This window comes from Eumetopias jubatus, unplaced genomic scaffold (assembly GCF_037043125.1).
Source record: "Eumetopias jubatus isolate StellerSeaLion01/CBP00866 unplaced genomic scaffold, mEumJub1_p1.0 scaffold_4, whole genome shotgun sequence".
Taxonomy (NCBI): domain Eukaryota; kingdom Metazoa; phylum Chordata; class Mammalia; order Carnivora; family Otariidae; genus Eumetopias; species Eumetopias jubatus.
Window position 1 is genome coordinate 175,539,602 of NW_028274810.1, and position 16,835 is coordinate 175,556,436.

The 16,835-nt window shown below is 33.8% G+C and overlaps 1 protein-coding gene across 3 annotated transcripts in view; it reads right to left on the reverse strand.

Annotated features, from left to right (window-relative positions):
* Nucleotides 1–405: 405 nt before the first annotated feature.
* The window catches only part of YTHDF3 (YTH N6-methyladenosine RNA binding protein F3), a 39,726-nt gene continuing 23,296 nt past the window's right edge, over nt 406–16,835 (reverse strand). For all 3 annotated transcript variants that reach the window (XM_028110410.2, XM_028110404.2, XM_028110400.2), the window contains one exon: nt 406–3,507. In XM_028110410.2, coding sequence (XP_027966211.2) covers nt 3,484–3,507 — 24 coding nt within the window. In that variant the 3' untranslated portion in view covers nt 406–3,483. The remainder of the gene's footprint in view (nt 3,508–16,835) is intronic.

Genomic DNA, 16,835 nt, shown 5'->3' on the forward strand with positions numbered 1-16,835 from the left:
ACGATCTACGTAAGCTCTATCTATCCCAAAGGATAACATACAGACTGTTAGAAAAGCATTCCTTGGTACCAAAAATGGGGGATTAGGGTTATTAGACAGCTGGTACCACCACTTCCTCCTGTTACATGAAAACAAATAGGCCTCTTTCTCGTTTGCTCTAAGTTTAGTATTAAGAGCATGTAATTCAATAAGCTCACTGGAGCGGATAAAGATTAGGATAAACTGTTATGCTCCCTCTCTTTAATTCGCCCACTTAATTTAAATGGCCAACTAAAACAAGTGATACAATCTATTTGTACTTGAGAGAAACGTCAATCAGGAAATCCGTAATAGGACAGACAAAAATGTTGTGTTTTCTGGCAGGCAATACATATTTTTGAAGATAAAATGAAAAAAACACAGATATGAGTGAACAATTTTTATTGAAACCCTCAAAGATTAAAGAGGACCAAATGGTGAGTTTGGGTACCATAACAGAAAATCTCACCTAACTGTACCATCATTCACAGGAATGAACAAACCCAAACACGACAAAATTCAAATTCTCATGTAATTGCTACAAGTGAATGTAAATGAGCTAATCATTTTATCATAACCTTTCTTTAATCATACGAAAAAGGGAATTTACATGGCATAACAAAAGATATGCAAAACTTAATGAAAACACAATTCTCTTAAATTTTTCAAACTTATTTTTATAGGATGCAGAATGCACTTGAAATGATTAAATGACTTAAGCTGATTCTTTTTTTATTGCAAACTGTTTTAACATCAGCTTAACCCCCATGCATGGTATTCAAAAAGAACACAGCTTTTGAATTAGAAAGATCACTCGAGTTAAAATGAGGAATTAAGTATTGAAATTAGGAAAAGGCTGGGGTTTCTTCTGAAAGGAATCTTCAAGTACCAATACGTATAGAGAAAGAATACTAATTTTGGTTACATTTTCCCCCTTACTGTTAAATATACAAACTATAATACCTTTCAAAATAAAATACCCACATAAGATAACTTTAAAAAGAAACATTCAAACCAGATCTTGGAAAAATATTAAGAAGTTTACTGGGCCAATGTCTTAATTTGTGATTATTCCAACATTTGATGATGTGTCTCCTGCTGTAGAGCCCAGGTTCTCTCCCTTTTGGTCCCTACAGTTAAGAAATATTTAGTTAGTTGTGCTATTGAGACAATCTGTAATAATTTCACTTAGAGAAACTTTTTGCCATACACTGACAGACCAAAGAGGAAGAGAAGGTAGGTGCTCTGAAGAAAACTTAAATGAGAAAAAAATTACCAATTTTGAAAAGATAAAAGTTTTTTTGTTTTTGTTTTGTTTTTCCCAAAGGAATGCTGCACCCATTTCACTTAATATTAGAAATCCAGGTTAAAGGCACTGGGATGTACTCCTCACCATGAGCAGACTACTCAACTACATCTGACATCAGAGTCGGCTATTGCAATCAGCCTGCTTGCTGAGTGAGTGACACTTCTTACATAGAAACCTAATGTAAATTAAACAAGTTTGAATCCACTTATAATTTAACTAGTTTTATAAAAATATTCAGAGTTGCTAATAAAGCACCAAGAAAAAGAGAACCTCAGAGAGGACTCAGACCCGTCCTACAAGGTCACCCCTTTATAGTTTTGTCTAATAGGACCTCCAGAGTGACAACAGTCAGCTTTGACATGTCCTACCTATATAGTCTTAGGGATGTAGAACATTGCTATGGTGACTATACCCAAATGCCAATTTTCACTATAAATAGTTAAGAGACATGTTACAAGATTTCATGGCTTACTCTTAAAAAGGTAAAATAGGTGCAATTTTCCTTTAAGAAAGTCTTTATAGTGTAATATACCATTAACATTTTGATGTTCCCTTCAGTAAACACTGATATAACTACACTGGGACTACCAAAGAACTGTGAAGTAGCTACAATTACCTACAAATACTGTATTTTTTTCCACTTGAATACAGTATTTGTACATTTAAGAAAACATTGTACAAAAAAATTATATAAATGAAAGCCTCAAAGAAGTATCTGTCACTAAATTTTTTGAATCGAAGTGACCAAAGACCATAGTAAATGAAAACATTTCTAAACATGATGTAAACATAAATGGAGTAATGCAAAACATCAAGGTATTCAAATCTACTATATTGCTATTTTCACCCTTAATGTATCTTTCTACATAGTTTTCTCCTTTTGGAACAGTAATATAAGGGGCAGTACATTATCTTCATAACCTTATGCCATCAAATCAATTAATACAGATGCTTGACACATTTAATTATACAAAATCAATTTGTTTCAAGTTACAAAATTAATGTTGATATGTAATTAATGAAAAAAAATAAGATGTTAAAAAGATAACTATAAGAATACCCAGATATATGCTGTATTCCCATTTATATAGATCTGATCAATAAAACATCAACACATTCACTTAGATACTGATTTAATCCATGGATCAAGGCCATATTTTCAAAGTATTTTAAGGATGCCAGGACACTGCAAAAGCTGGAGAAAAGAGTTGAGGAACAGTATATGCTTGCTAAACAAGAACTATGTTTATTTAGCTAGTGAATACCTAGAGTAATAAATTTTTACTTCATGATAGCAATCAGGCTCGCAAACACCCAGAAAAGGAATTAAGGGTTTTAAATGTAGTTATAAAGGTCATAAAAAGTCTGATTAGACTGAGGTACATTTACTCAAAATTTTGAGATTCATTAAGTGGTAGCAAACAAAATAATTCCTCAGACAAATGCACATTTTTCAGTATACATATTATTGGGGGAAGGAGGGAAGAAGAATGTGCATTAACTGGTGAAATCCACCAAGCTGCATATCAATATTCTGTTACACCAAACAGTTTGAAGACAAGGGAAATGTTCTAATATAATTTCAGATTATGTTTCATTTGGCTAAAATAGAGCTTAAGGTTGCTTTGCCATATTAAAAGTTTACTACAATAATTTTTCACATAAACATTTAGACTTGAACTCCAGGACTAAATATGGCATGATTATTTTGCTTTTAATCTGTCAAATAGCTAAAAACTGACAATTTAAAAACTACAACAAAGAAAAAGTTGAAGCAGTGTGACTCTTACATCATTGAACCACTTCTAATGGTTAACTGTTAGTATTTAACAAATTCAAAGAGTTAATGAATCCTTGCATTCATTCAGTCTTCTGTGCCTTAGCTAGGATGCATAATTACAAAAGACAGCAGATACTGGTAAAAGCTTCAGGACAGAAAGTGCTTGACAAAGTTACAGTTCTCAAGTGTGTTTGGTGAGGGTATAAGGGCAGATGCGCTGATGAAAACCATTACAAGAAGAGTCAATTCTGTGTTAGAGTTCAAAGATGTCACCTTAAGCAGAAAAAAAGCTTTAATAACGTCTTCTTTGACTTATTAGGCATTTCCAGAGTCTACATCATTAGTGTTGTAATTCTAACAGGACATCTTCATATGGTTATTGTTTGTTTCTATTTCTCTCCTGAAAGAAAAACACAAAGAATTTTAATAATATACTATCATTATTTAAGAATTTAAATTATTTGTACTATAATGCAAACCATCTTCACAAAAACTTCTTCAAATACTAATTGGAGTAATTAAAAAAGATTTACTACTACCCGTACACACCAGAGGGATGACTACCACAAAACATTTTCAAATAAAGCAATCCAAACACAAAGACTTATCTCAGGAGAGTATGGCCCCCTCTAGAGCCCTACTTTCCCACGAGATTTTATTTAAGGTGAGAATATGAAATGTCTCTTTGGCCTTTCAGTGAGTTTTTAATGGTGAGGTATCAAATAGACTAAAAGGCCTCTGAAGCAATTTGAAAACTATTGGCTAGGTAGAGTTAGAAGGAAAGGAGGAGTTGCATTAAATTGCATTCAAGTTGCATTACATTAAGATTCTATTGTTAATTAAAAAATACTATGAATCACAAACTTCCTCTAGATCACACTCTCACATTCATCATATTGTAACTTTTTCGTAACAAGAAACATGATTACTTATTAATTCCTTTAAGAAAGTGGAAATCCCTTGAACAAAAAGTTAACCTGAGTGTTTTCACGAAGTTTATTAACCAAATATTTATCTATAGTACTTCTGTCTGTGAAAAAGGGATGACCAGCATTGTGCATGTCTATCAAGTGAATGCATCATATAGTTTGCTTGCACCATCTTGTTTCATTTTTTTTAAAGATTTTATTTATTTATTTGAGAGAGAGAGAGAGTACAAATGGGGGGGAAGGGCAGAGGGAGAGGGAGAAGCAGACCCCCACCCCCCCCCCACTGAGCAGGGAGCCTGATGAGAAGCTGGATCCCAGGACCCCGGGATCATGACCCAAGCCGAAGGCAGATGCTTAACCAACTGAGCCACCCAAGTGCCCCTAGTAAGTTTGAACTTCTAACAAGTTCACAGGTGATCCAGACACTGCTGGTCCAGAGAACACACTTTGAAAACCACCTGTGTTTAAACAAATTATAAGACTCACTCTCTCTTTTCGTTTTCACTACTCCCACTTTATTTTTCCATGAGTAATACATGTTCTATAATAAATATGAATAACTTTGCAAATGGTCAAATTAGTTTCCCATCCTATGACAGCACCAGAAAACTGTATTTTACATTCTGAAGAAAACTTTTAAGTTCTTTGTTACTAAATTCCTTTCTTTTTTATTTTAATTTACTCCTAGAACTTAAAGAACAGTATTTTATACAGAAAGCTAATAAAATAAATGCCCTACTACATGATAGCTACAAATAATTTTATACACACATCAGTGGGAGACTCTGAAATTAAATAAAACAAAATGAAAGCAGACACAAAGCTAGCTAATTAATCACATTTCAAAAGGATAAACAAAAACAAAAATCCAACAACATAAAGAAAAAAAAGAAAAAAGAGAACTGGTACCGGGAAGCTGTAGTCTAATTTTATAAAGGCCCTAAGCTCTTAAAAAAACATCCTAAACATAAAATTCAGTTGTTCTAAACTGAAGGAAACAAATAGATTTGTATGAAAAATTCTGAAGCCTGCTTTAATTAGCCAGATATAAAAAAACCAGAGAAATTCATCAACTCCACGAAGAGCCCCAGAAGTACAGACCAAAAAAAAAAAAAAAAGAAAAAAAAGGCACTATTTAAGGATATGTTAGACAAAGAGAAGTTTAACTCAAGGGAGATGATCAGCTGTATCAGTGAGGATCATGTATTATTTAAATAGAAGTTAGAGATGCTATTTCAGTTTGAACAGTAATCAACTATACACTTTTAACTGGATCAAATTTAAAATATATAAATTACACATGTATTATAATAAATCTATGTATGTAATGTGTAACTTCTAATTCAGTGGACAGAAAAAAGGGAAAATAAAAAAGAAATCAATCCAATAGAACAGATGGGTAGGGGGTGGGGGGGCTTGAATGATCTAGATTTAATTAGGAAGTATAAAATAAGACAGCAGAAATACACATTTATATCAAGCATCAAAAAAATGTATGTTCATCAATGAAAACATAACAATTCAGATGCTTCAAAAGTCCAGTTGTACATGATTACAAGAAAACAACCTAAAACATAAGGACACAAAGTTAAAAGTAATGAAAAGACAACACAAACCAAATAAAGACTGACACAACTATATTAATACCAGACAAAACTGATTTGAAGGCAAAAACCATTGTTGGGAGATAAAATGGTCACTACATACTAAATAACAGACATTTTTAAAATAAGCTGTGACAATATTAAACTAAAAAAACTTTACATATATTAGAAGTTGTCAGAATTATAAAGAAAATTTGACAGGCTTCTCATTATAGCCGAAGAATTTTACACATTTCTCTAAGTAACTGGTAAATCAGAAATATTAGTAAAAATACAAACTGAATATACATGATACAGAAAACCGAGGCAATTATAGGGTACACCCTGAACCACCACAAAAGGTGACTATATGTCAGACTAGAAAGCAAATCTCAATATAATACCAAAGAGTCCATGTCATGCAACGTCACATCTTCTGACATCAGTTTTAGAAGCAAAACAGATAAACAACAAAACACTGTACCCACATTTGGAAATTCTAAAAACACACTTCTAAAAGTCTCCCAAAAGATCATAATGGAAATTCAAACATTTTTACATCAGTACAGTGAAAATGCTTAGTCTAAGCCCCACCGAACACTTAGAAATTTACATGTGCAAAACTGGAAGAAAAAAAAAAAGCTGAAAAATAATGAACTCATCATCCAACTCAATATGTTAGGAAATGAGTAATAAGTCCCCAAAAGTAGAAGGAATGAAATAAGATAGCAGAAGAAAATAATGAAACAGAAAACAAGAATAAAGAGAACCAAAGAGAATAAATAAAAATTGGTGTTGGGGGGAAGAGCTAGTGTCTGGGGAGAAAAAAACCTAACAATAGCAGAAATATCTCTGGGAAGAATGATTTAAAAAGAAGATGCATTTAGTATCATGAAGACTGATACAACTAAAAAGTAAAAATACTATTCATGCCAATATGCAAAAATAAACTAAAAACCTTAAAACTCCCTAAAAATGTAATTTGCCTACATACAATTTACCAAACCAAACTCAAGAATAAACAGAAAACCCGACGAGACCTGTAATAACTAAAGAACATAAATCAACAATTAAAAATCTACCCCACACAAAAACCTACCAGGCTCATGTTTTTGTCTGTTACGTACGTATGTATGTATGTATGCATGCATGAATGCATGTATGTAATCTCTACACCTAACATGGGGCTCAAACTCAAGACCCTGAGATTAAGAGCCAGCCAAGAGCCCTCAGACTCACATGGTTTTGGATGTACATTTAATTAATTGTCCTAGAATTGATCATTCTAAACTTAACACCAACTATTCAAGAGACTAGAAAAAGGGAGACTATTTCCTGAGTATTCTGAAGTTATCAATACTTTGATACTAACAGTGTCAAGAGAAGAATGAAAAAGTAACAGTCTAGTCTCACTTGTCACAAAAGGATCTCTTACAGGCTATTCTGCTGGTAACAGAGTGTAGAGGAGCAAAGGTGAGAACGGGAAGGCCAGTAAGGCTAGCACAGTATTAATCCAGTTCAATAATAATAGCCCTTAGATGGGGATCAAAGATGCAGAGCTAGTGAAGAGCTTGGATTCGGGAGACATTTTGAAAGCAGAATCAACAAGACTGACTTACTGATGTATCTCAACTGATTAGATGCGGAGTGAGAAAGAAAAGTATCAAGAATGAGTTCCGTAACTGGAAGGGTAGTGACCTGTACATAGAGAAGGCTGGGGGCAGCCAAAGAAACAGGAGAGTTATATTAGATTTCAGATGCTTATTAGACAGCCATGAGAAGACAGACAGTTTGGTGAGTCTGGAGACAGGAGGAAAGCTCCAGGGTGGGCATACGAATTTGGAAATCCTCAGCATAGTAAATGTCTACCCACAAAACTCAGGTCTTCCTGAATATGGTCAATACCTTGGCTTTGAGACAACAAAACCCACATTTACATTAACAAGATCTAAACCTGAGCCTGACATTGTTAGTATTAAGTATTTAAATATAATGAGAGATCTAGGGCATGCTATCAACTACAGACCACCAGAAATATGAGACTAAACAGTATGGAGCTATCAGTGATAACTTCTTGTGCTGTTCTAAAATGAGATACATATTACAGAGCTGACATCATAAACTACTGTTGTTGGGAAGTAACACAGGGAGAAAGAAAACCTGAATTATACAAAAGGAGCCATGGTCCAGTACACCTAAAGGACTACGTTTTTAGTGATAGTTCAGAAGGCACTTTAAACACACACTCTTTAAGGACACAAACTTTCCAAAGTGACTCACAGAATTCTTACTTTTAATAATCACCGACAATTCAAAAAACAACTGGCAGAGAGATCCCTCCCTCTCTCATTTTCCATTAATAGAGCTAGGCCTTGACCAGGCAGATTTGGGGATTTGAGGGCTTTTGAATCTCTGGTATAGGGATTCTTCCCCACCTTGAGCTGAACAGATATTGGAGACCAAGGCCCAGATCCAGAACTTGGCCTGTGGAGATGAGCTCCAGGAAGAAGTTTACTTGCCAACCCATGTCTTTTTGACTGAGCATAATGGATGAGCTAAGACTTCCCTATCTAGTAAACAGCTGGAAAACGAAATTTTCTTCAGTGTCCTCAGAAGGGCCAACAGCTTGCCCTTAACGTTACAAGTAAATAACTTATTCCCTTTTAATCACTGGTAGGTTCATCACTATTAGTGATATCTCAGTAACCAGACCTGAGACTACATAAGCCACAAGGGAAAAAGCAACTGTGTATCTAAGAAGACACACCATCCAAAAAGAAAATGAGAATAAGCACCAGGAACATAATAAGTACAATACAAGAGAACTGCAGAAAGAGCCAGTGAATACCTGGGGGGGTGGGGGAGGAAAGAAAGAGAAAGAGAGAAAGCAGGCAGGCAGTCACTTGAGACCCAAATGCAACAAACACCTTTTGTCTAGCTTAAAAATCTGACTTACAAATTGAAAATTTCAGTAGATGAATTAAAAGGGGAAAACGGTCACTGCCTCATTTAAGGAGTAGAATATTAAGTCCCAGAATTACCTCAAATTACAAAGCAAGAAAAAGAGAGCTGGATATCACAAAGGAAAAAAGTAAGAGAACTGTAGGATAGATCTAAAACAAAATTAATATTCTAGAAGTAGGAAAAAGAACAAATACAAGAGCTAAATAAATAACAACTAAATAACAACAAAAAGAATTTCACAAATTCTTTAATTTTCTTTCCTGCATGAGGTGGGGGCTTGCTTTTCGTCCTCTAAAGTGTGGGGCTGGACATTCTGACTTGCTTCTAAGAACAGAGTATGCAAAGAGAAAAAAGGGATATTTACATTAGAGAAGCCTAGCAGACACAACCTTAACCAAGTAATCAAAATTAATATCACTGAGTAGTAAGTTACATATAGTAAGATGAGAAGGACACACCACTTATGCAGTATTCTTCCCATAAACTCAGTCTAATCATGAGAAAGCATTAGGCAAACCAACACTGAAAGACACCTCATAAAACACCTGACCAGCAGTCTTCAAAAATGGTAAAGCCGTGAGAGACAAGGCAAGACAGAGAACTGTCATAGCTTAGAGAAGACTTAGGAGACATAAAAACTAAATGCAAAACTGGTTCTCCAAATCTTGAACAGAAAAAGACATTAGTGGGAAAAGTGGGGAAATATGGAAAAAAGTCTGTAGTTAACAATACTGTACCAATGTTAATTTCTTAGTTGGATAAACACACTAGCATATGCAACAATATTAGGAGAAACTAGATATACAGAAACATCCTGTATTATCTTTGCATCATTTCTGTAAATCTGAGAATTATTCAATATAGTTTTAAAAAAGCATGATAAAAAGTTAGAAAAGTACAACTCCCAAATATATTAAGTATCACAGTGCTATAGAAATATGAAATACATAGACGTTGTACAGGGTATTAATTTAATGGCTGCCCAGCTTCTCTTTTTATTGTTTATGGAGGTAAGTGTTAAATTCTGAAATTTAAAGTTAAAACCAGTAAATTATCAGACTTCATTTTTAAATTAAAAAAGGGGGGGATAGGCATGTTTCAAAAAAGACAAAATTATATACGAAGAATGACTATAGTTAAAATATATACTACAGTCAATTCTTCAGGAAAATTAATTACTTACCAAGAATACAATCTACTCAGATTGGCTTACACGACTGAAAATTTCACACTAGAGAATAGAACAAGGGCAGTAACAGATGGATAAAACCCCCAGCTGTTCAAAAGCCTGTACATTTGTCCAGATCCATTAAAGTGCTTTAATACTGAGATAAGCTTCTGACCTGCACTGTCCCAAAAACATGATCAATCATTTTGCATTAAGAAAGCAAAAGACAAAGAATATAAAGGAAACAAACCAATTCTGTACTGTAAAATAAATTCAAAATTTTAAAAATCATCAAGGGAAAGGACGATGATTATGCTTTGGAAGCTCTGTTTTGGGAAGCCAACTTTTCAATAAACTTGCATGTCTATGTAACTGAGACGAACATTCTCGATCCTCTGCATGACCACACTATAATAAAAAAAACTGCTTTAAAAGATTCCACTGCCCAAGTTTGCATTTACAGAATAAAGAAGTATTTCAGGTTTGAATAAGTATATGCAGTCTGATAATTCAAAAACAATTCATCTGTACCAACCAAAGATCAAGTAATCTCAAAGTGTACTATAAAATGGAAGAGTTAAGAATAAATTCAAATAGTGAAAAATGGTGAACAGCCATAATATGTGTCAGTTTAGGTCCAAATGAGAGCAACAACGTGATTCTAAGAAGTCTTAGAATTAGGACTAATTCTTGTTTGAGCTGTGATTTAGTTTCAACAAAATAACATCACTCATCACACTAAATTAACTTTTGTGTTGATATGTAGCCTTATTTTGGTTTTAGAGTTTTCACTTAATTTCACATTTAAGTCACACTATAAAATCACATACAAAAATGAAGCATAAAGACCAAAAAGAAAGAAAATGGTCTCTATTTACACACAATGTGACTGTTAGGCAGAAAATCCTAAGGATGTTCTATTAGAACTACTAGAACTAATAGGTGAATTTACAAAAGTCACAGGACACAAAATTCTATAAACCAGCAATGAACAACTGAAAAACATGAAATGACAATTACATTTACAATAGCATTAAAGAATATAAAATACTAAAAAAATTAAAAATTAAAAAGTACATATATAAAATACTTAGAATAAATTCATCAAGAGACATGCGCAGGTCCCCAACACTGAAAAATATAAAAATTCACTGAGAGAAATTAAGTGTCTGTCAAGCAGATTGAGTTCTACAAAGAAATGGCTATTTATCTTTAGTGGCTCACTGGTAAACTTCAATATTTACTTGTCGACTGAATAAGAGATCACAGTTAAGAAAAGAACATACAGGATCAAAATATATGGTGATATGGGTTGACCAGAACACAAGATGTGTGCTAGTTTTCTCACATAAAAAGGATGGTCTGGGGACCCAGGAACAGAGGTTCTGAAAGCCAAACAAAGGAATCCATATGCAGTTCTGTTTGGGATCAGATTTTAGTCTGTTTACAATAAAATGAAAATAATAAAATTATTACATTCCAGACTTTCAGTCGCAAGTGGAATTTTTCACTAGCAGCCTTTTCATATCTTAGTTCTTTTATTATATATCCTATAATCTTTTTTATTCCCTTATGTTATTTCAAATACAAAAAAATATCAGTATTGATTGTGTAATGTCCAAGAATAGAAATACCTTTCAATAAATTCAGTTTTCTGCCAAGGAACAGTGAAGTCAGTTTCACTCAGTACTTAGAGTGCTATATAAATTTCTAAATTAAGAAACTGCACATCAAAATTTTAAAATTATAAGTAAATAGGAAAGATAATTCAACAACTTAAGTTACTTCCTGAAACTGAAAAAAGATATTTCATATTAACCTAAATACGTTCCTGCTGTTAATCATGTATTTGCTGCTCAAGAAAAATAAATAATTGGAATACCATTAAATTTGGTATCATAATAGGTATGAAAGAAATATCTCCAAAAGATCTGTAATTAATCCAGTAAATTACAGATAGTTCATTTACTAAATTCCTAAAATTCTTTATCAGCACTGGAACAAAATATAGCCACTATTAACTCTCCTATGGGGCAACAATATTAATCTGAGAAAAAAACAGAAACAAATCGGTATTATAAAATATTAAATCAAAGCACCCCTTTTCCCACCTCTGGCCTACAAGGAATATTTACCAAGTTCAAAACAGAGTCTACTACAATTAAAACTGTATCATCTTTTTTTTTTAACTGTATCATCTTGAATATACAAAATGTCAATGTTTTATCAGAGAATTTGTCACTTAAATATGCAATATAAAAGTTTATGGTATCCGGGTACCTGGCTGGCTCAGTCAGTATAGCATGCAACTCTTAGGGTCATGAATTCAAGCCCTATGTTGGGTGTGTGGAGCCTACTTAAAAAAGAAAAAGAAAAAGAAAAAGGAAAAAAAAAGCTTATGGTATCCAGGTGCCAAAATCTACTTTCCAAAGAAGTATTCTCTAAATTTTACAGTAAAGATCAAAGGAAAAGCAAGATTTTATGTACTGAATTTGTTTCTGTTAATCATAATCAACTCATTCAATAAAAAGGAAGTCCATCCATAAAAAAAAATTTACCAAAACGTAGTTGAGCACAGACTTTGATTCATTCTTGAGCCTAAGCACTATAATTTGATTAATGGGAAAGCATTAAACTAAATGTTCTACTTGAGAAAAAGAAATATAGAACTGTCAGGGAAATGCTTACTGTTGTCACAGGTACAGTTACTGTTGAAGTGACTTTTTTTTTTAAAGAATTATTTTATTAATTTGACAGAGAGACACAGTGAGAGAGGGAACACAAGTAGGGGGAGTATGAGAGGGAGAAGCAGGCTTCCCGCTAAACAGGGAGCCCGATGCAGAAGTCGATCCCAGGACCCCGGGATCATGACCTGAGCCGAAGGCAGATGTTTAATGACTGAGCCACCCAGGTGCCCCTGTTGAAGTGACTTCTTGTATATTAACAATATCTTGGTTACTCTGAGACAGACCTATCATCTCAGAATTAAAATTATTCCCATTATGAAAAATACTGTATGAGGTACAAAAACTTACTCTTTCAAAATACCTAACAATATAAAATAGTATACATGACTAAAATTCATAGAAGATTCTAGAAATTAGAACCATTTATTAAGGATTTTATTATAATTATGCCTGGCTTAATTCTATATAAACTGCAGGTTTTCATCTCTTTCTGTGCAACTAGGTAAATGCAATATTTTGGAAATCCATCTCAAAGTTACAGGCAACTGAAAATCCTAATTTCTATATAGAGATCAAAGAGCTATTAAACAAAAAGTTTCACTTGAGATTATGTTTCCTGGTCAATAAGGATTTATAAAAATGAGAGAAACTGGGCGCCTGGGTGGCTCAGTTGGTTGAGCGACTGTCTTTGGCTCGGGTCATGATCCTGGACTCCCGGGATCGAGTCCCACATCGGGCTCCCTGAGCGCCGGGGAGTCTGCTTCTCCCTCTGACCCTCTTCCCTCTCGTGCTATCTCTCATTCTCTCTAATAAATAAATAAAATCTAAAAAAAAAAAAAAAGAAACTAGTAGGATCTAAATGACTTACAATCAAGTGCAACAAAAGTAAAATTTCAATAAAAGGATTATCTAGTCAAAAGTAAATTCTGTCGTGCAGATTACTTAAATTTATCTGTATAAATATACTCAGAACATTATTGGTTCTTTGTTTTCTTTCATTTTCCAATTAAACTAGCTTTATCATTAGAAGTAATACAAACAAATAGCAAGTTAAAAGTAAAAAGTAAGCTCCCCTATCCACCTCTAGCCCTTTCTATTTTAAGTTCCTCCTATGGGTTGCCACTGTAACTTTAAGTAGCATACTAATACATCAATTTCTTGTTTTCTCAGGGCGCCTGGGTGGCTCAGTTGGTTAAGCGACTGCCTTCGGCTCAGGTCATGATCCTCGAGTCCCAGGATCGAGTCCCGCATCGGGCTCCCTGCTCAGCAGGGAGTCTGCTTCTCCCTCTGACCCAACCCCCTCTCATGCTCTCTCTCTCTCAAATAAATAAATAAAATCTTAGAAGTGAGAAAAAAAATTTTCTTGTTTTCTCAATGGAGACACTATCAATTCCCATTGTAAAGAAGTAATTTATCACAGTGGATGGATATGTTATATTCACCTTCTCTTCTCCCTCCTTACACTAGAAGCCACAATATTTTTAGTTTTAGTGGTCTTTATGACTCTAAATAATATGGAAGGCACAAGTGCTTGATATATCATCTTTAAACAATTCATTGTTACCTTCAGAAAGATGAGAAAAATACTGCATTTATTTACCCTTCCTCAAATCTTTCCTTCCCATTCCATCTCATAACATTTTGTTCTAACTATAATTAAATCTTTTATATGTTAGTGTCCATTTCTACAGATGGAAAAACCAAGAGGGAGCATTCATTATGTAACCTGAATGATCAAGTACATAGTTCCTAAATTTAAAAAGTACAGCAATTTAAACCAATAAATAAAAATTCAATGACATTCAAACTTTCCAAAGGGAAAGAGATTCTTCAAAGCATTTACTCATTTAACAAATATTTAATCACCTACTTATTTATCAATCATTAGGTGCTAGGGATTCAGCAGAGAACAAAGCAAGCCCTGCTCTCACAGAGCTTATGTTCCAATGAGAACATGATTAGCTAGAAATCTTATTTTCTTTTCAGCTTCCTTCACTTCTCCAAGGTCAGTGGTTCCCCACTGAGGGCTCATTTTCATTTGTCAGGCTTCAAAGACCACAGTGCCAATTTAACAGACTGAGTGGAGATGCTTATAGTCCTGAGATAAACTACATACAATGAAGACCTATCTGATGCACAGTCCCTGTTGAGAGATACTTATTCTAGTGTAACCAGTTACCAGGTGTTATCTTTCTTGAATTCCTTTTTCTGCTGAAAAACCTCTTCAGGTTACTTTCTCATGAAGGATAATGTGGCTACTCCTGTACACCTGAAATCTTTATTTTGCATTTCCCCTTCAATGATAAAATGTGACACTCATCTTTAAGAACATAATTCTATATACCCCATTCCCCTCCACTCTGAAATAAGATTTTCCCTATGAGTATCCAGAGTTGTAGATGGAAAAATTCTGATGATAATCTGATTCTCCTTTGTCTGTAGTAGGTAATTTGTCTTTTGCTCAGGAAGCTTAAGATTTTCTCTTTATTCTGTCTTTAGTTCTTTTCAATTTGAAATAATCCTGCTACTTACTCAGCTTGAGCCCACTCCTTCTGAAAACATACATCTTTTGTCTTTGGGCATTTTTCTCCAATCATTCTTCCCTTTGTTTTGGGAAATTTCTTTGATTTGAAATTTCAGATTAACTGGATTTAAAACATTAACATTTTATTATCCGCTACGCACCGATTGTTTTTGACATTCATGTCTGTCATTTCCAAGAAAATTTTCTAGTTATTTTTTCTTTTTACATATGAATCCTCCCTAACAAATTTTGTTATATTTTAAATTATCTTCTGCTCCCTAAATTCTTTGAGTTTGTCTTCACTGTTCTGCCATTAAGCTTGATTTTAATCAAATATATCAAAAGTATGTGTTCAAATCTAAGAATGAAGAACTAGGCAAATACTCTGATAACTAGCATGGATTCCTCTTCCAGTTTTAAGTTTCACCAATATCCCTTACTCTAAAAGACAGAGCATGACGTTCCAAGTATTATATAACCTGACAGGATGTCTAGCAGACTCTTCCATGGGGTGCTCTGATGGCAAGGTAACCTGGGGACTTACTCCACTGTCAAAATAACCAGAAGAAAAAACAAAAAGAAAGTCAACTAAAGACCCAAGTGATGAAAAGATGGAATTAGCTTCTTAAAGTCCTTGTCTTCTATCACAAGTAGGCCCAAGAACTTAATGGAAAAACATGAACACACTAGGAAGAGAAATGAAATTACTGTAACCACAGACCCAAAAGTAAAATTTAAAACTAAAAACCCTAGGAAAAACCACAGGAAAAAAATCTTCCCAAACCAAGAAAAGGCAAAGATTTGGGGTCAGATTAGTTTAAGCCTTCTAAAATTGTTTTTACTATTTAAAACTCTTTTGGCTATTCTAGGACCTCTACCTGATCTTAGCCTAGATCTTATACTAGAAAAAAGGCATAAAGGACACCGCAGATCAACTGATAAGAGCATCATACTTATGTAAGAGAATATCCTTATTCTTAGGAAATATACACTATACTTTTTGGGGGTAAAGAACCATGATATATGGAACTTACTCTCAAATTGTTAAAAAAAAAAATAAAACAAACAGGGAAGAATGTTAATAGGTAAATCTGGATAAAAGGCATATGAGTGTCTCACATATTATTCTTATTCTTCCAAATAAATTAAAAATTATTTCCAAACAAAAAAAAATGAAGGAAAAAAAGATTCGCGAATATTGTTGCATGCTCAATCATTCCACTATATTACTAAGGCACCAATGTATTTTGGCTATTTTCCTACTGATGAACATTTAGGTTGCTACCAGTCTTTTTACTTCATTCTATTTACTTCATTCTCGTGTGTCTTCTGGAGTATTTGGGAAGTTTCTCTTGGGTATATATCCAGGAAAACTGCTGAATTATAAAGTATATGAAATGTTCAGTTTTATAAGACAATGCAAAACTACTTCCCCACATAGCTATTATCAATTTAATGCTCCTATCTGCAACTGCAGAAGAGATTTTGTTGATCTAGTTTCTCCAATACCTTATACCACCAAATTTCTTAATTTTGCCAAATGAATGGATATAAAATATTTTCTCATTATAGTCCTGACTCATATTTTCCCTAATTATAAGACTTTTTATATATTTATTAGCCATATTTATTTCCTCTATCATGAAATGACTATCCATCTTTTGCCCATTTTTCAATTGGGTTCATCTTTTTCTTAAACCGATTCACAGGAGTTCTTTACATATTCTTGATACTAATTTTTGGTAGGTTACATCCAACATTCTTGCAGTGCCTAACATGTCTTTCTACTTTCTTTAAAGCATCTTTGGATGAACAGATTTTTATTTAAGTAGACTCCACGCCCAACGTGGGGTTTGAACTCACAACCCAAGAG